The sequence below is a fragment of the Notolepis coatsorum genome (genome assembly GCF_963971535.1).
Source record: "Notolepis coatsorum genome assembly, chromosome: 7".
Classification (NCBI taxonomy): Eukaryota; Metazoa; Chordata; class Actinopteri; order Aulopiformes; family Paralepididae; genus Notolepis; species Notolepis coatsorum.
In genome coordinates, this window is record NC_140171.1 from 1,548,148 (window position 1) to 1,567,884 (window position 19,737).

The window sequence follows — 19,737 nt, forward strand, 5'->3', positions numbered from 1 at the left end:
CCGGAGAGTCAGCATTGCCTTGGCTCGGGCTGATCGCTATACTAACTCGTTTGGCTGAGTTAGGGGGAGGGGGGCCGTGGGTGGGTCCTGGGCGTTGTGGACAGCGACCCCTACAGTTCGGTCGGGGCGCCTGCACAGCGAGGGTAGGATCTGGAGAGAGGTAGTGCGACCTTCCACACGTTACACTCTCCCCGGTGAGAATCTGAGCTGCCAGGCTGGCTGCACATGCGTCGGAGGAAAGTATGTGACAGTCTCCGGCCTCTCGGACCAACAGTAGGGGAAAAGTGCGCAAACAACCAGGAAGGGGGTTGGGAATTGGCATAACGACTAACAGTGGGATGGGAGAAATATCGGGAAAAGAAGGAGAAAAAAAGAAAAAAAAAAAAAAAAGCTCTGAGCAGCGACCCCGTGTAGCATCATCGCCCTCTTGTGTTCAAACGGTGTAACTCCATACTGAATACCTATTTTAATTAATGGGCAATGATGGTATTTCATTAAAAAAATAAAAATACTTGTTGTTGACCGATCGGGAAAATATTCCAGAATCCAAGTCTGCTTGGCCTGCTGTCTGCCTATGAGCAACGCTTCATCCAAATCAGCCCGCGTAGGTTGTGAGATTAGCCGCGGACAGAAAGACTCTCACACACACACACACACACACACACACAGTCAGACACAAAATGCAAACGCAACCGATTACATGATCTCTAATGTTTCTATTTCCTTCCTAGGTCCTCACTTCTCTGAGTACCTGTCCTTCACCGTGGACCAGGACTGCACTGTGCTGCTGGTCTGCCAGGTAAAATGACACAGGTTTGAAACCCTGTTTAGACCAGGAAGTAACCACTACACCTCCCTGTAGACCAGGAAGTAACCACTACACCTCCCTATAGACCAGGAAGTAACCACTACACCTCCCTATAGACCAGGAAGTAACCACTACACCTCCCTATAGACCAGGAAGTAACCACTACACCTCCCTATAGACCAGGAAGTAACCACTACACCTCCCTATAGACCAGGAAGTAACCACTACACCTCCCTATAGACCAGGAAGTAAACACTACACCTCCCTATAGACCAGGAAGTAACCACTACACCTCCCTATAGACCAGGAAGTAACCACTACACCTCCCTATAGACCAGGAAGTAACAACTACACCTCCCTATAGACCAGGAAGTAACCACTACACCTCCCTATAGACCAGGAAGTAACCACTACACCTCCCTATAGACCAGGAAGTAACCACTACACCTCCCTATAGACCAGGAAGTAACCACTACACCTCCCAATAGACCAGGAAGTAACCACTACACCTCCCTGTAGACCAGGAAGTAACCACTACACCTCCCTATAGACCAGGAAGTAACCACTACACCTCCCTATAGACCAGGAAGTAACCACTACACCTCCCTATAGACCAGGAAGTAACCAGTACACCTCCCTATAGACCAGGAAGTAACCAGTACACCTCCATATAGACCAGGAAGTAACCACCACACCTCCCTATAGACCAGGAAGTAACCACCACACCTCCCTATAGACCAGGAAGTAACCACTACACCTCCCTATAGACCAGGAAGTAACCACTACACCTCCCTATAGACCAGGAAGTAACCACTACACCTCCCTATAGACCAGGACGTAACCACTACACCTCCCTATAGACCAGGAAGTAACCACTACACCTCCCTATAGACCAGGAAGTAACCAGTACACCTCCCTATAGACCAGGAAGTAACCAGTACACCTCCATATAGACCAGGAAGTAACCACCACACCTCCCTATAGACCAGGAAGTAACCACCACACCTCCCTATAGACCAGGAAGTAACCACTACACCTCCCTATAGACCAGGACATAACCACCACACCTCCCTATAGACCAGGAAGTAACCACTACACCTCCCTATAGACCAGGAAGTAACCACTACACCTCCCTATAGACCAGGAAGTAACCACTACACCTCCCTATAGACCAGGAAGTAAACCACTACACCTCCCTATAGACCAGGACGTAACCACTACACCTCCCTATAGACCTGTCTGTTTATCTGTCTCTCTCAGGTGGCCAATGTGAAGAAGGAGACCACTTTCCACTGGTTCAAAGATGACGAGGAGGTCGTTCCTGAGACCCCTGCTAACGTTCTGTCTGGCACCTGCACTCTGCCCATCCCCCAGGTCTGTCTGTCTGTCTGTCTATCTATCTATCTATCTATATGTCTGTCTGTCTGTCTGTCTGTCTGTCTGTCTGTCTGTCTGTCTGTCTGTCTGTCTGTCTGTCTGTCTGTCTGTCTGTCTGTCTGTCTGTCTGTCTGTCTGTCTGTCTGTCTGTCTGTCTGTCTGTCTGTCTGTCTGTCTGTCTGTCTGTCTGTCTGTCTGTCTGTCTGTCTGTCTGTCTGTCTGTCTGTCTGTCTGTCTGTCTGTCTGTCTGTCTGTCTGTCTGTCTGTCTGTCTGTCTGTCTGTCTGTCTGTCTGTCTGTCTGTCTGTCTGTCTGTCTGTCTGTCTGTCTGTCTGTCTGTCTGTCTGTCTGTCTGTCTGTCTGTCTGTCTGTCTGTCTGTCTGTCTGTCTGTCTGTCTGTCTGTCTGTCTGTCTGTCTGTCTGTCTGTCTGTCTGTCTGTCTGTCTGTCTGTCTGTCTGTCTGTCTGTCTGTCTGTCTGTCTGTCTGTCTGTCTGTCTGTCTGTCTGTCTGTCTGTCTGTCTGTCTGTCTGTCTGTCTGTCTGTCTGTCTGTCTGTCTGTCTGTCTGTCTGTCTGTCTGTCTGTCTGTCTGTCTGTCTGTCTGTCTGTCTGTCTGTCTGTCTGTCTGTCTGTCTGTCTGTCTGTCTGTCTGTCTGTCTGTCTGTCTGTCTGTCTGTCTGTCTGTCTGTCTGTCTGTCTGTCTGTCTGTCTGTCTGTCTGTCTGTCTATTGATGGATCATATCTATGTTGTCACATTACATAATGTTACATGCTTAACGAATGAAGTTATTAATTTGCATTTCTAGTATGGGTCACCTATTGTACTGGTGTTTTGTCATATCTATAACAAGAGAAATCAACATGTATTTATATATTAAAGTCCTATATCCTAACATGTAAATATGTTCTGTCGTCAGTTCTCCAGAAAGTCCGCAGGCGTCTTCAAGGCGACTCTGAGCGACGACAGGGGAAAGGACAGCTCTCTGTTTGAGATCTCTGGCTCCGGTAAGCCTGTCGATATCCCCACGATGGATCCATCACTACGATACTTGTTACTGATTAGGGCTGTTATAATATATTAATAACACCAAACTGCCAGTGTAATGTAAATACAACCAATTCAATAAAAGAAGCATTATTGATATGAGATTAACTGAAAACTATTTTTCGTAATTTTGTGAAAATGTGCCTGTAATACAAAACACAGCCCGACGCTTCACGATAGTTTAGCTTTTACTGAACGTGTTAATTGTAAGCATTGCACGCCTACTTTGATGTGGTACTACTACTAATATGTGAATCACATCATTCATATTTTAATTTAATTAGAATTGGCCTCATAATAATAATTAAATGTGGTTCCTCTTCCCCGTCTCTTTTTTCATTTGCAGTGTTTGATGACATCATCAATGCCATCGCCCACATTGCCGGTAAGATTTTATGCTGGGTCGATCTGGATCTGGATCAGGTTCGATCTGGATCAGGTTTGATCTGGATCTGGTTCGATCTGGATCCGGTTTGATCTGGATCACCACACCCTCCACACTATTCATGTACAAAATGTGTTTATACAGTGTTTGGGTTGTAGGGTGCTCTGATGACAGTGTTTGGGTTGTAGGGTGCTCTCTGATGATAGTGTTTGGGTTGTAGGGTGCTCTCTGATGACAGTGTTTGGGTTGTAGGGTGCTCTGATGACAGTGTTTGGGTTGTAGGGTGCTCTGATGACAGTGTTTGGGTTGTAGGGTGCTCTCTGATGATAGTGTTTGGGTTGTAGGGTGCTCTGATGACAGTGTTTGGGTTGTAGGGTGCTCTCTGATGATAGTGTTTGGGTTGTAGGGTGCTCTCTGATGACAGTGTTTGGGTTGTAGGGTGCTCTGATGACAGTGTTTGGGTTGTAGGGTGCTCTGATGACAGTGTTTGGGTTGTAGGGTGCTCTCTGATGACAGTGTGTGGGTTGTAGGGTGCTCTGATGACAGTGTTTGGGTTGTAGGGTGCTCTCTGATGATAGTGTTTGGGTTGTAGGGTGCTCTGATGACAGTGTTTGGGTTGTAGGGTGCTCTGATGACAGTGTGTGGGTTGTAGGGTGCTCTCTGATGACAGTGTTTGGGTTGTAGGGTGCTCTGATGACAGTGTGTGGGTTGTAGGGTGCTCTCTGATGACAGTGTTTGGGTTGTAGGGTGCTCTGATGACAGTGTTTGGGTTGTAGGGTGCTCTGATGACAGTGTTTGGGTTGTAGGGTGCTCTGATGACAGTGTGTGGGTTGTAGGGTGCTCTCTGATGACAGTGTTTGGGTTGTAGGGTGCTCTGATGACAGTGTTTGGGTTGTAGGGTGCTCTGATGACAGTGTTTGGGTTGTAGGGTGCTCTGATGACAGTGTGTGGGTTGTAGGGTGCTCTGATGACAGTGTTTGGGTTGTAGGGTGCTCTCTGATGACAGTGTTTGGGTTGTAGGGTGCTCTGATGACAGTGTTTGGGTTGTAGGGTGCTCTCTGATGATAGTGTGTGGGTTGTAGGGTGCTCTCTGATGATAGTGTTTGGGTTGTAGGGTGCTCTGATGATAGTGTTTGGGTTGTAGGGTGCTCTCTGATGACAGTGTTTGGGTTGTAGGGTGCTCTGATGACAGTGTTTGGGTTTGAAGTAGGGATGTCCGATATTATCGGCCGACCGATATTATCGGCCGATATCGGCAGTAAAATGTGATATCGGAAAATATCGTTTTTTTTTTTTTTTTTTTTTTTTTTTACATTTATTTAACCTTTATTTACCCAGGCAAGCAAGTAAGAACCAATTCTTATTTTATTTATTGTCAAAAGTATGCATGTTGGTTTAATTCAACAACAAGAGATATGTAATGTTAATTTTTACTTTTTTAATTATCATATTTTGCACAGATAATGCTTACATTTAGAAAGCCTTTTGAATGCATCCAGTGAAATTATTAATTACCTGAAATTATTCCGTTTTTTTTGGGGGGAAACCCTGCATATATCGGTATCGGTATCGAAATTAAGAGTTGGACAATATCGGAATATCGGTATCGGTAAAAAAGCCAATATCGAGCATCCCTAGTTTGAAGGCTGACCCTGTGTGGTGTCGTCGCCCTCAGGTACCTCTGCCTCCGACCTGGCGCTCCAGTGCACCCCGGAGGGCATCAGACTGCAGTGCTACATGAAGTACTACACCGAGGAGATGAAGACCTGCTGGAAACACAAGTACGTGCCGTCCCTTTTTTTTTAACCCTTTCAGGCGTCCCCTGTAACCCTTGCACTACCGCACGGCAGAAGGTTAACCCTTTACTATCACACTACAGACGGTTAAACGGTGATAGTAAAGGGTTAACCTTCTGTAGTGCGGTAGTGCAAGGGTTAAGACTAGGGATGTCCGATATTATCGGCCGATATCGGCAGTAAAATGTGATATCGGAAAATATCGGTATCGGTTTAAAAAAAAAAGAAAAACAATAACAATATTTGTTATATATATATCCAGTGAAATTATTAGTTACCTGAAATTATTCAGTTTTTTGGGGGGGGAAACCCTGCATATATCGGTATCGGTTGATATCGGTTGATATCGGTATCGGAAATTAAGAGTTGGACAATATCGGAATATCGGTATCGGTAAAAAAGCCAATATCGAGCATCCCTACTTTTAACCCTTTCAGGCATCCCTGTAACCCTTGCACTACCGCACTGCAGAAGGTTAACCCTTTACTATCACACTACAGACGGTTAACCCTTTACTATCACACTACAGACGGTTAACCCTTTACTATCACACTACAGACGGTTAACCCTTTACTATCACACTACAGACGGTTAACCCTTTACTATCACACTACAGACGGTTAACCCTTTACTACCACACTACAGACGGTTAACCCTTTACTATCACACTACAGACGGTTAACCCTTTACTATCACACTACAGACGGTTAACCCTTTACTATCACACTACAGACGGTTAACCCTTTGCTATCACACTACAGACGGTTAACCCTTTGCTATCACACTACAGACGGTTAACCGTCTGTCGTGTGATAGTAAAGGGTTAACCTTCTGTAGTGCGGTAGTGCAAGGGTTAAGAGTGACGTAACCCCCGACCACCGTTAGGATCTCTGGTAAACAGTAGTGTATATTTGCATATCTTGTATGTCATAAATGTAACAGTATTCTATATCTGTATGTTGTGTATGTCGTACATTTTATTTAGCCTTTATTTAACCAGGTTTGTCCCAATTGAGATCCAGGATCTCTTTTACAAGTGTATGTCGTGAAGGCGGTTAGGTGGCCGAGCGGAGATTGCGTTCGTCACCAACCCCGGAGCTGTGAGCTTGGTTCGCCTGTTCGAATCCAGCTCACAGCTCCGGGGTTGTCACCAGCTTGGCTGGCCGTCTGCACTAATACAATTGGCAGTATTAGAGGGTGGGAGAAGCTGGCGGGGTGGGTCCGGGTCGTTGTAAACAGCGACTCCTACAGTTCGGTCGGGGCGCCTGCTAAGCGCGGATAGGACTTGAGGGGGATAGTGTGGTCCTCCCACACGCTACGCCCCCTCGATAAGAATCCGCGCTGCCAGGTGAAAAGAAGCGGTTGATTGGCTGGACGTGTGTCGGAGAAAGCACGTGGTAGCCTCCACTCTCCCAGATGATCTGACTGTGGGGGGTAAGTGCGCAGCGACCAGGAAGGGACTGGGAATTGGCATACGACTAACATTGGGATGGGAGAAAATCGGAGGAAAATGGAGGGGGAAAAAGACCAATAAAAAAAAAAAAAAAAAAAGTGTATGTCGTGTGTATGTCATAAATGTCACTATGAATTGAAAATGGGGGACCCTGATGTAAACAAGACGAAAGTCTTTCTCTGGTCTGCATCCCCTTAACAATTGTGTGTATTGAGCCGTACTGCAATCTGTTCAATAAAATGTTCAATCGATCGATCAATCAATCGATCGATCAATCAATCAATCAATCAATCGCCCCCAGGGACAGCAAGATCGCGTCCTCTGAGAAGATGAGGATCGGAGGCACCGACGAGATGGCCTGGATGCAGATCTGCGACCCCTCAGACAAGGAGAAGGGCCAGTACTCCATCGAGATCTCCGACGGCTCCAAGACCTTCGTCCGTAGCTTCGACCTGTCCGGACAAGGTGAGGGCCGCGGCGTCTCTGAAGAAGAGAATAGAATAGAATCTTTATTGTCATTGTTGGTGCAACGAAATTGAGTTTAGAGCATCACCGCTGGCATACAAACATACGGAGTATAGCATTGTACAACATAATAATAATAATATCAATAATATAATATCAATGTCAAATGTCATATCAATGTCAAAATAATAATATCAATCACATAATATCAATCAATGTCCCAAGTGCAATAGTGCTATAGTGCAAATAAATAGTACAGTGACAGTGCAGTTGAGTTAATGGATGGAAGGGGGGGGGGGGGGGGGGGGGCGTTGGCTTCCACTGCCACACGACAAATGGTTAACCCTTTCACTACCACACTACAGAAGGTTAAACTACATGTGATAGTAATCATCTAGCAGGTGATTGTAATCAAACTACATGTGATAGTAATCAAACTACGGGTGATAGTAATCAAACTACAGGTGATTATAATCAAACAACAGGTAATTGTATGAGAGGTATATATAAATACATCTCGCAGGTGATTATCACTGTGACCAGTACGTCGTGCCTGTGCCGTATTATATGGCAGCACATACAGATGAAAATTCATTAACACTTTGACGACTGATGGGCTTAGTCTAATTAGTGGCTAGAGGACCCGGGGAATGTAAACAAACATGTGGGTTTTCTAACAGCTATATCTATACTTTATACTAGTGTTTCTATCTGTCCATTCTCATTGTCAATTGAGTGCATAAACCGTCCCTTCAGAATGGCTTAAAGAAAAAGAAATCCATCGGTAGGTTTTAATTTGATAGCGCCGTGAATATAAGCTTTATCGCAGATTTCGTATCATCTATTTTCTGGAAAGCTAGTTATAGAGCTAAAGGCTACTAACGTTATATTCAACGGCATTTCCGTTGTATATATGCTAATGAAATAACATAAACTGCTTATGATCCGGACTATCCCAGAGCATCTATGGATGAAAGGGGGGCGGCGGGGAACGTCGATTAGTATCATTGATTACCAATATAGTGTCCATGTAAGTAGCCACATTCACAGATCGATTGCTAGCGTTGCACAGCAAGCTCCGATCCGGCTATAAATTAGGGGATAAATGTCTTACCGTCAGCCCGTGTGATGCCCGGCAGCATTTCCCCGTTATCGATCGGCATCTGGTAGATCGATATGTCCATTGGTTGATGATAAATCCCCTTATTCCATGGTGAAATCTCCGCTTCTAAACGTGATACACAGTGCATGCTGTTGGTTTGTGATCAGAGTAATATGATACTCCGTTGGAGGGTAAAAAAAAAAATTCCATTCGCCCACAATGATACTGCAGTGGAGCGATGGCGCCGCTAAGAGGATCTGGCCGGTATTGCATGTTGCCGATTCCACAGAGGCGGGTAGATCTGCAGAGTCGATCGGGGATCTTGATCCGGTTATTAATATGGAATAAAACAATAACAACTTGCCACGGCTATATACGTGCCTCTGGTCCACAACACATGGCACCGAAACACGTGTATATACGTGGCTGGTCCTTAAAGTGTTAAATAGAATTGTCATAATATGTTTTCCTCTTTATTTTCTGCAGCATACACTGATGCTTATGAAGAGTACCTGTTACTCAAGTAAGACATTCTGTTTGTCAAATAATCAGATTACGCATGAATCCAGCTTTAAACATTGATTAGTTGTGTTTTCTTTTGATTAGTTGTGTTTTGTTTATTTGTTTTATCAGTAGCGATCTTATTTATCAGTAGATGATATTTATCAGTAGATTCTATTTATCAGTAGATGATATTTATCAGTAGATTATATTGATCAGTATATTCTATTTATCAGTAGATGATATTTATCAGTAGATTCTATTGATCAGTAGATTCTATTTATCAGTAGATGATATTTATCAGTAGATTCTATTGATCAGTAGATTATATTTATCAGTAGATGATATTTATCAGTAGCAATCATATTATTCAGTACTCAGTAGCGATCATATTATTCAGTAGCGATCATATTTATCAGTAGCGATCATATTTATCAGTAGCGATCATATTTATCAGTAGCGATCTTATTATTCAGTAGCGATCATATTAATCAGTAGCGATCATATTATTCAGTAGCGATCATATTAATCAGTAGCGATCATATTTATTATCAGTAGATGATATTTATCAGTAGATTATATTTATCAGTAGCGATCATATTTATCAGTAGTGATGATATGGTAATAACATACATTTTATACAGTAATTGTCATGATTGTCATTGTCTTGTTTTTTAAATGTATTCATATATATATATATATATATATATATATATATATATATATATATATATATATATATATATATATATATATATATATATATATATATATATATATATATATATATATATATATATATATATATATATATATAAATAAATATCATTAGATATTGACCATTTCTAATCATCTCATTTTATCTTTCAGGGCTGCTGCGTTCGCTGAGAAGAGTGAGTATATCCTCCTTATCTACAAAAGATCTGTCGTATTAAAGGCAGAGAGAACAGACCGGGGTGTAACGATGCATCGATTAATCAAAATGCATCGATTCTAATGTGACGATTCAACTGCATCGATTTGAAAATGAAGATTATAATCGAAATTAATCGAGAAGAAAAAAACTTTTTTTTTTTTTATGTTTATTTTTGTGTGTGTATTGTGTGTCAGTTCCCTCAGCCACATTTTTGTATTAAAAATTTTTGGGGGAATTAACTGATAGAAAATGTATCGAAAATTCATCGAATCGAATCGAATCGTGGTCAAATGAAGAGATTTCATGATGCATTGAATCGTTGCCTGAAATGAATCGTTGCCTGAAATGAATCGTTGTGAGGTCGCATCGTTACACCCCTACTACCTAGGTGTTGTTGTTGTTGTTGTTGTTGTTGTTGTTGTTGTTGTTGTTGTTGTTGTTGTTGTTGTTGTTGTGTTTAACCGGGGCTCTTCTCGCTCCTCAGACCGCGGCAGAGTGGTGGGCGGACTGCCGGACGTGGTCACCATCATGGAGCAGAAGGTGAGGGCTCCTCTTATCTCATCAGAATTATCATTATTATTATTATTATTATTACATTTATTATGGAGTAACAGTTCAAAACAACCACTAACCAGGGGTGTAAAAAGTACCCAGAAATTATACTTAAGTGAAAGTATGGGTACCGTCTCAAAATCGTACTCAAGTAAAAGTCAGAGTATGTGGCTAAAAACACACTTGAGTAAAAAGTTTCTACTTTTAAATGTACTCAAGTACTAAAAAGTTAAAGTAAAAAGCTTTTTTTCCGACTGTCTATTGTTCTGATAGCAGGTGTTTAATCAAAGATCCCAGCTTTCTAGTCTTGCAGCATGGGTCTGGGCGGGTTCATTTTCCATTGATGGGGATTCGATTGGCTGTTTTTAAATAAAGTGCGGCCGCAGGATTAATAACTTGAACGTTAGTTCGGCCAGAGAAACAAATATACTAATTAAAATTGTTGGACCTGCGAGATTTGTACGTTGTACTTTGTAGGTCTGCATTTTAAATGTAAGGAGTAAAAAGTATGTACTAAGTACTAAGTACTAAGTAATCTACTATACCTATACTACTACCTACTAGGGCTGACCCCTATTAGTCGATTTGTCGACTAATCGGTCGAAAGGAGCCGTAGTCGACTGCCAACCTCTTAGTCGAATACAATTTAATTTGTTTTTAATGTATACTTTTTTATATATTTTTTTATCATTCTTTCCAAAATAAAAGAGGCCTAGAAGCGCGGCTAACGCTAATGGCACGCATACCAGAGGCTAACTGCCTAAGAAAACAGGCACAGAGGCACTGAAAGAGGATTTCACCCGTCTAATGAACACACTAGACTAGACAAATATCAAGATGTATCCATCAGTGGACCAATTGCATGCTTTAGCAGAGAACAAGAAGCCTTCAGTCGACTCCTTCAGACATTAAGCACCCCCCACAGCACAAATGGAATGATACAAAAAAAAATATATATATATATATTTTTAAATATATTATACTTATTTTTCTTTATATATTTTTTTTTAGTCGACCAATAGTCGACTAACGGCAAATTTTGGCCAATCATAGTCGACCATCCAAATCCTTAGTCGGGGACAGCCCTACTACCTACTAATATGTCTATACTACTATGTAACACTCAAGAGTGTAACACTCAAGTTCCACACTGTTCCATGATCAATATCACCGACCCTCAACATCCAGAGTCGTACCCTTCCTGCTGACTTGTTGTACACAACTTCGCTTTGGATAAAAGCGTTCAGCTAAATGACTAAATGTCAAATCAAATCAAATCAAATGTATCTGCAAGGCCCGACAACACACGTTATTAATGTGCCCATGGGGCCGGACGCGTCTTCTTTAAACACGTCAAGAAGAAACATCACAATAAGTCAAGAACAAAACAAAAACACCATAAGGTCCAAAACACTTTAAATAAATGATTGATTGATTGATTTGATTGACACCTTCCTCCGTTCAGCTAAATTCAAGATTCAAGGGTTTTATTTGTCACATACATGCCAGGGCATACAGTGAAATGCGGGTGGCCATGCCCGCTTTGATTGTGCAATAATACTAATAATAAAACAGGCAATAAAAAGGCATAAAATGGGCACGATAAATGACTAAATGTAAAAAACGATTGACACCTTCCTCCTCCAGTCCCTGAGCCTGACCTGCACCGTGTGGGGAGAGCCCACCCCCGAGGTGGTGTGGTTCAAGAACGAGCAGGAGGTGGCCTCCAGCGCCCACACCAAGATCACCTTCGAGGGCGGCAAGTTCGCCAGCCTGGTGATCACCGAGGTGACGGCCGACGACTCCGGCAAGTACAGCATCAACGTGCGGAACAAGTACGGCGGGGAGTTCGTGGAGATCACCGTGAGCGTGTACAAGCACGGAGACAAGACCCCCGAGGTGAAACATGCCGCGCCCGCCGCCGCGCCCAAGGAGGCCACGCCCCCCAAGGCGGCCACTCCCACGCCCCCCAAGGCGGCCACGCCCACCCCCCCCAAGGCGGCCACTCCCACCCCCCCCAAGGCGGCCACGCCCACCCCCCCCAAGGCGGCCACTCCCACGCCGACCTCTAAGTCACCCACCCCTCCGAGGTCCACCAAGGCCAAGTCACCCACCCCGCCCAGATCCGTGAAGTCTCCTACCCCCAAGTAGTAACTCCCGACCCGGTGCAAACGGTGCCCCAGTCCTCCGAGGGGGGGATCCGGCGTTTTTAGCCCGCATCGATTATTAATAATAGCATGAGTTTTGAAAGCGAGAGCCGCTAACCCCGAACGTAATGTATATATATATCGCCGCCGTCCCACCGGAACCTCCTCTCTCTCTCCTCGATTTGAGTGTTTCTCTCCGTTCATTTTTTTTTTTTTTTTTACGTCTCCAGGGTTTACCCTCACGTGCTAAGTTAAGTTTCAGGACCCCCGGAAGCCGCGCCCCCGTTCGCGACCGCACTCCGTGTCGTTTCAGAAACGAACGAGTTCATCGGAAACAATACGGGTGTTTCCCCCCCCCCCCCCCCTCAATTCCTGAGAAACAAAGACTTTTTTTCTCTCTTCTTCTCTCTTCGGGGGAGATACGAGGTTTCGCTCCGACGACGGCGGTGTGTAGGTAGGTGTGTATTGTAGTGCGTATGTTTATTCAGCTGGTCGCCGTGACGTCACACACGCGGGGGAAAGAGAACGTGTAAAAGGGAAAAAGAAAAAGAGCAGAGCAGTCGATGACGTCATCCGATTGTCTTTGTCGGTGTTGGGAAAAAAAGAAGAATAATAAAATGAAATTAAAGCTGCACCTTCCACTATGTGATGTAGTGCCTCGCGTCCATATCTCTGTGGATGTTTAATGGGATGGTCAGAGAACCCCCCCCCCCCTCCCGGTGGCTGTTACACACAGGGACAGTGATGTCCCCACTGTTATTATGGTCTGTCTTCCTCCTCTATGCTTTGTGTTAAGCAATAAACCTGACTTCTTCATCCTCTCTCGCTTGTCCTGGAATAAATATGTTCTCTGTGTCTCTGTGTCTTGTGTTTCACTCAGGGATGGATGAATGAATGAATGAATGAATGAAAAGGTTTATTTTTGAACATGTATTCTCCACATTCCTCCAAACTAATCACAGTATCAAGCTCCGTCAAACAGAACAATCATAATAAAAAAGAAATTATAAACAAAAAGTCAAGAGCAATGTAGTTAGTTAGTTGACATGTTCAAAAAAGGAGTAGAATGAATGAATGAATGAATGAATGAAAAGTTTATTTCTTGGACATGTTATTCTTCTTATTTCTTCAAACAACTCACAGTGTCTTGATCCGTCAGACCAAACAATCATAACAACAAATTAAAAAAATCCTTAAAGAAAAAAAAAACATTTAAAAAAAAGAACAAAGAAAAAACAGGAATTATAAACAAAAGAGCAATGTGTTTGGTTGGCAGACATGTCCAAAAAAAGGAGTAGAGGGAAGCTTAGCTTATTGATCCCTACCCCCTTACATTTGTATTTGTTCTTCCATTAATATTACTAGAATTTACATAATTTAGTTTATTACAATATAGAATATAATTTTTACTTATATTAAAAGTTTACAATAAAAAACATGATTCACTTGACAGCAGTGAATATAGTACATCACTACATACACAATATACCATAACTTTGTTTATCCTCACTACTCATTTCTGTATTTTTCTAATGTGTATTTTTTTAACTGCTTTTTAAATTGTGCCACATGTTTACTCAGTTTGATGTAATCGGGTAAATTATTCCACAACTTCACTCCACACACCGATATGCACATGCTTTTCAGCGTGGTGTGTACCATTGGTTGTTTGAGATTCCCTCTCCCTCTTAAATTATATTTACCTTCCCTGTCTCTGAACCATTTTTGAATGTTCAGGGAAAAAAAGGAGTAGAGGGAAGCTAAGCTTATTGATCCCTACCCCCTTATTACATTTACATTTGTTCTTCCATTAATTTTACTTGATATAACATAATTTGGTAGAGGACATCGCTCTGATATCAGGCTAAAATAGAATATCGGAGAATTTCCCCGGATACTAAAATCCGATAGAGACACGTCTAACGTGCCGGAGATCAAAGCAAAGTGACACACGTTAGCTCTCTGATGATGTTTATATTATCTCAATGATTTCTGTCTAATGGAGAAACACGTTTATATCTCTGTCCTGTCTGTATCGGCCGATACCCAAAGCCCAGGTATCTGTATCAGTATCGGGACAGAAAAGGTCAGATCCGCGCCTCCCTAGTTTCACTCTTGATGTTTGACCTTTGACCTGATATTTGGAGGATCTCCTTGAATAACCCTAACCTTGTCATGTACCACTGATCATTATCTGACCAGGTCTTTAGACCATTGACCATTATCTGACCACGTCATTATGAATTGAAAATGGGGGACCCTGATGTAAACAAGACGAAGGTCTTTCTCTGGTCTGCATCCCCTTAACAATTGTGTGTATTGAGCCGTACTGTACTGTAATAATTCTGCAATCTGTTAATACAGTTTTCAATCATCAATCAGTCTTTAGACCATTGATCATTATCTGACGAGGTATTTAGACCATTGACCGTTATCTGACCAGGTATTTAGACCATTGACCTTTATCTGACCAGGTATTTAGACCATTCAATAAAGTGCATTAACAATATTCAGTGTAACAAGTGATTAAATGGAATATATATAATGAAGCTAGTGAGTAGATATGCTGATCTGATGTATAAAGGCACCATGGTAGTAACAAGCCACCCTGGCCAGCAGTATAACTAATAAGAGTATGTGATATATACAGATATAGATATAGTATACACAGTGTGTGTACAGTATAGTGGGTAATGCATAAACAGCATTAAGAACCAACAGTATACAAAACAACAGGTTAGGAGATTAAACCAAGGACAGTTTGATAAATCAAACTCAACCATAACGCCTGTGTAGTGTGTGTACATATAAAGATGACCAGTCATATTTTGCATACAAAGTGGATAAGATGCTTACAACCAGTGACACATTTTAAATAAGTCTTAAAATGACATATTTGAGTTCTTTTCAACAAGTTAATATGTGTCTCTGAGGTCCCTAAATATGTCTTTTACGACTTACGACTAGCGGCCTCCAGGCTCCAAAACAGGGGGCAGCGACGGCTGCCAGACATTGACCTTGGACTAATAGGAACCCAAGGAGGACAATACACTACCTGAAGCATACTGCACCTTATATATATATATTTCATTTAGTTAGATAGTTAAATTATATTGACCAAATTGTTTACACTGCTGTGTTGTTTTTTTACTACCTGTACCCCCCCCCCTTCCCCCATGCTCAGTATATTTTTACTGTATTTATTTTTGTATATTTTATTTCATTTTTATTAGGGATGCTCGATATTGGCTTTTTTACCGATACCGATATTCCGATATTGTCCAACTCTTAATTTCCGATACCGATATCAACCGATATCAACCGATACCGATATATGCAGTGTTTCCCACCCCAAAAAACGGAATAATTTCAGGTAACTAATCATTTCACTGGATATATATATAACAAATATTGTTATTGTTTTTTTCTTTTTTTAAACCGATACCGATATTTTCCGATATCACATTTTACTGCCGATATCGGCCGATAATATCGGTCGGCCGATAATATCGGACATCCCTAATTTTTATTCTATTTTACTCTACTCTTATCCTAGGCAACTTGATTGATTGTGTTATTATTCTAATTCGTGACCTGTCCTGTCTAAATGTTTAAATGTTGAGCGATTTGCAGTGTCAAATTTCCCACGGTATTTCTATTCTATTCTATTTGTTTTTTACCGGAATATATACCGGATAAATATCTTCACACAACGCATAAGAGGTCTTACTAACTACGGCGATTGGTGGCTGCAGTTCTGAATGGCTCATTTCAAGAGGGAGGGTTCTTGTAAATAAAAATTGTAAATGGTGCATTTATTATAGCAGCTTTTGTCCAAAGCTCTTTTTCCTCACATTTGACCCATTCACTCAGACATTCACACACCGACGACGGAGGCGACCATGCAAGGTGCCGACCTGCTCATCGGGAGCAATTAGGGGTTAAGTTGTCTCGCTCGAGGACACTTCGACATGCTGCCCGGGAGGAGCGGGAATCGAACCGGGAACCTTTCGATTACCAGACGACCGCTCTACCTCCTGAGCCACTGTCGCCCCTCACAGAACTGCAGAAAAGGCACAATGTACATATTTAACATGTTCTCAGTGTTGAGACGACCCCTCATTCTGTAACAACAATGTACATATTTAACATGTTCTCAGTGTTGAGACGACCCCTCATTCTGTAACAACAATGTACATATTTAACATGTTCTCAGTGTTGAGACGACCCCTCATTCTGTAACAACAATGTACATATTTAACATGTTCTCAGTGTTGAGACGACCCCTCATTCTGTAGAAACAAGGTACATATTTAACATGTTCTCAGTGTTGAGACGACCCCTCATTCTGTAACAACAATGTACATATTTAACATGTTCTCAGTGTTGAGACGACCCCTCATTCTGTAACAACAATGTACATATTTAACATGTTCTCAGTGTTGAGACGACCCCTCATTCTGTAACAACAATGTAGATATTTAACATGTTCTCAGTGTTGAGACGACCCCTCATTCTGTAACAACAATGTACATATTTAACATGTTCTCAGTGTTGAGACGACCCCTCATTCTGTAGAAACAAGGTACATATTTAACATGTTCTCAGTGTTGAGACGACCCCTCATTCTGTAACAACAATGAACATATTTAACATGTTCTCAGTGTTGAGACGACCCCTCATTCTGTACCAACAATGTACATATTTAACATGTTTCCCCACCACCCCGACAATAGCCTGTTCAAGCTGCTGCGGTCAGGCAAGCGTCTCCGCATACATGCAGCAAGAACAGAGAGACTCAGACTCAGCTTCTTCCCCCAGGCCATCAGAACACTGATCTCTCCACACGCACACAAGCACACATGAACACACGCACACACACACACACACACACACACACACACACACACACACACACACACACACACACACACACACACACACACACACACACACACACACACACACACACACACACACACACACACACACACACACACACACACACACACAGTATAGTTACATATAGAATAACTGTATATTGTATAGCATATTGTATAGTCGTGTATATAGGACTCATTACCTTTCATTCATAAGCTTATAGCGTTGTATAGTATTTTATCTTAGTACCTTTTATCATGTCTATCTACTATCCATTATATTTTATTCTATTATTATTTGTATTTTTTTGCACAATCAAGGCGGGCATGGCCACCTTCATTTCACTACGTGTCTCGCGTGTGTACAGTATGTGACGAATACATCTCTTGAATGTCGAATCTTGAATGTTCTCAGTGTTGAGACGACCCCTCGTTCAGTAGAAACAACACAGCGACACACAGGGAAATGCCATTTTCACAACAGGTCCTCTTTAACCCTTTCACTGCCGCGCTACCAAAACGGTTAACCCTTTTCACTGCGACAACACACAGAAGGTCAACCCTTGGGGCGGCCAGGTAGCACAGCGGACTAAGCGTCTGTCTACCACCGCAGAGACACTGGTATCGAATCCGGCTGTCAGCGGTGCCTCCGGCTTGTGCCGGCCGCCATACTGACACGATTGGCAGTGTCAGCGGGAGGGAAGCCGGTGGGGGGTGATAATCTGGTCGTTGTAAAACAGCGACTCCTACAGGTCGGTCAGGGCGCCTGCACAGCGAGGGGAGGGAAATGGTGAAGGTATACGTGTGACCCTCCCACGCGTTACACCTCACCCAATGAGAGTCCTCGCTGTCAGGTGAAAAGAGGCTGCTGGCTGTCTCCTATGTATCGGAGGAAGCATGTGATGGACTTCAGGGCTCCCTAGACCGGCCAGTGGGGGGGGGGGGGGGGGGGAACATGCGCGCAACGACCAGGAAGGGGAGGGGGGAATTGGCATAACGACTAAATTGGGATGGGAGGAAAAATACAGAAAAACAGGAGGAGAAAAAGTGGATAAAAAAAAAATAAGGTTAACCCTTTACTATCACACTACCGACGGGTAACCAGTGGCAGTGAAAGGGTTAAGGCACAGTGACACACTGTAGGCGGGGTCAGAGGTTAAAGCTGGGGAGACAAACAACACTGCTACTGAACAGGTGCGGCAGGAGGAGGGGCCGCAGAACCTGATTGTGTAGAAAAGCACATGGCGGTAAACTTCCTCTGACACACATAGTAATAACAACCCGCCGCTGTGGAATTTTGATGATGTCGTCGTCGTCGTGGCAATCAGCATTGTGATTGACAGCGCGAGGTGAGTGTCACTCCGAGTTGCGGTGTTCGTCATCACACAACCGCCGTCGGAATGTTCGCCGGAAATTATCCCGGAAATATATACGCATATGTATATATTCTCTCCCACCCACCCACCCCCTCCTAATGTACAGTCTCCTCCCCATCATTATGTCTCAGTTAGGATCTATGGGTAACAGTACTGTATATTTGCATATCGTATATGTCACAAATGTAACAGTACTATAATAGTATATATTATACCTGTATGTCATGTATATGTCCCTATGCCATAAATGTCATGATGTCATGTATTGTCGTGTATGTCATAAATGTCACTATGAATTGAAAATGGGGGACCCTGATGTAAACAAGACAAACGTCTTTCTCTGGTCTGCATCCCCTTAACAATTGTGTGTATTGAGCCGTACTGTATTGTACCCATTCTGCAATCTGTTAAATAAAGTTTTCATTCATTCATTCATTCATTCATTCATCCATCCATTCATTCATTCATTCATTCATTCATTCATTCATTCATCCATCCATTCATTCATTCATTCATTCATTCATTCATTCATTCATTCATTCATTCATTCATTCCTTCATCCATCCATCCATTCATCCATTCATTCAGCAAACCGTTTTGGATGTTCTAGAAATAATCTTCTTTTGTTGACTTGATGATACAGATCATTATTGTCGAGAACATCCATCAAATTCTGAATTCTTCCTGCCGCGTTTCGGCGTGTCCTCACCGGCCCAGACAGACAGACAGACAGACGGCCCAGTAGTAATGAACGTTGATGATTGTTGCGAGCGACGGGGGAATGTCAATGTCTGTTCTACCAGTTCCCGTTCTGTGGGAGGAGGAGGGAGGACTCTGTGCCGAGCAGCAAACACAGGGCAGGTGTGACAGGCTTTTCGTTGACATTACAGAAGAGAATTTTTTTTTCTTTCCAAATCCACACCTCCTCTGCAGGTA

The 19,737-nt window shown here is 42.8% G+C and overlaps 1 protein-coding gene across 1 annotated transcript in view; it reads left to right on the forward strand.

Annotated features, from left to right (window-relative positions):
• myom2a (myomesin 2a) overlaps positions 1-13,365 on the forward strand; it is a gene marked incomplete at its 5' end in the record, with an annotated part of 56,450 nt that extends 43,085 nt beyond the window's left edge. Inside the window, 10 exons of the mRNA XM_084319441.1 lie at positions 732-799; positions 2,069-2,182; positions 3,101-3,188; positions 3,575-3,613; positions 5,289-5,394; positions 7,164-7,327; positions 8,916-8,952; positions 9,801-9,823; positions 10,331-10,386; positions 12,046-13,365. Coding sequence (XP_084175567.1) covers positions 732-799; positions 2,069-2,182; positions 3,101-3,188; positions 3,575-3,613; positions 5,289-5,394; positions 7,164-7,327; positions 8,916-8,952; positions 9,801-9,823; positions 10,331-10,386; positions 12,046-12,549 — 1,199 coding nt within the window. The 3' untranslated portion in view covers positions 12,550-13,365. The remainder of the gene's footprint in view (positions 1-731; positions 800-2,068; positions 2,183-3,100; positions 3,189-3,574; positions 3,614-5,288; positions 5,395-7,163; positions 7,328-8,915; positions 8,953-9,800; positions 9,824-10,330; positions 10,387-12,045) is intronic.
• Between the last annotated feature and the right edge of the window lie 6,372 nt (positions 13,366-19,737).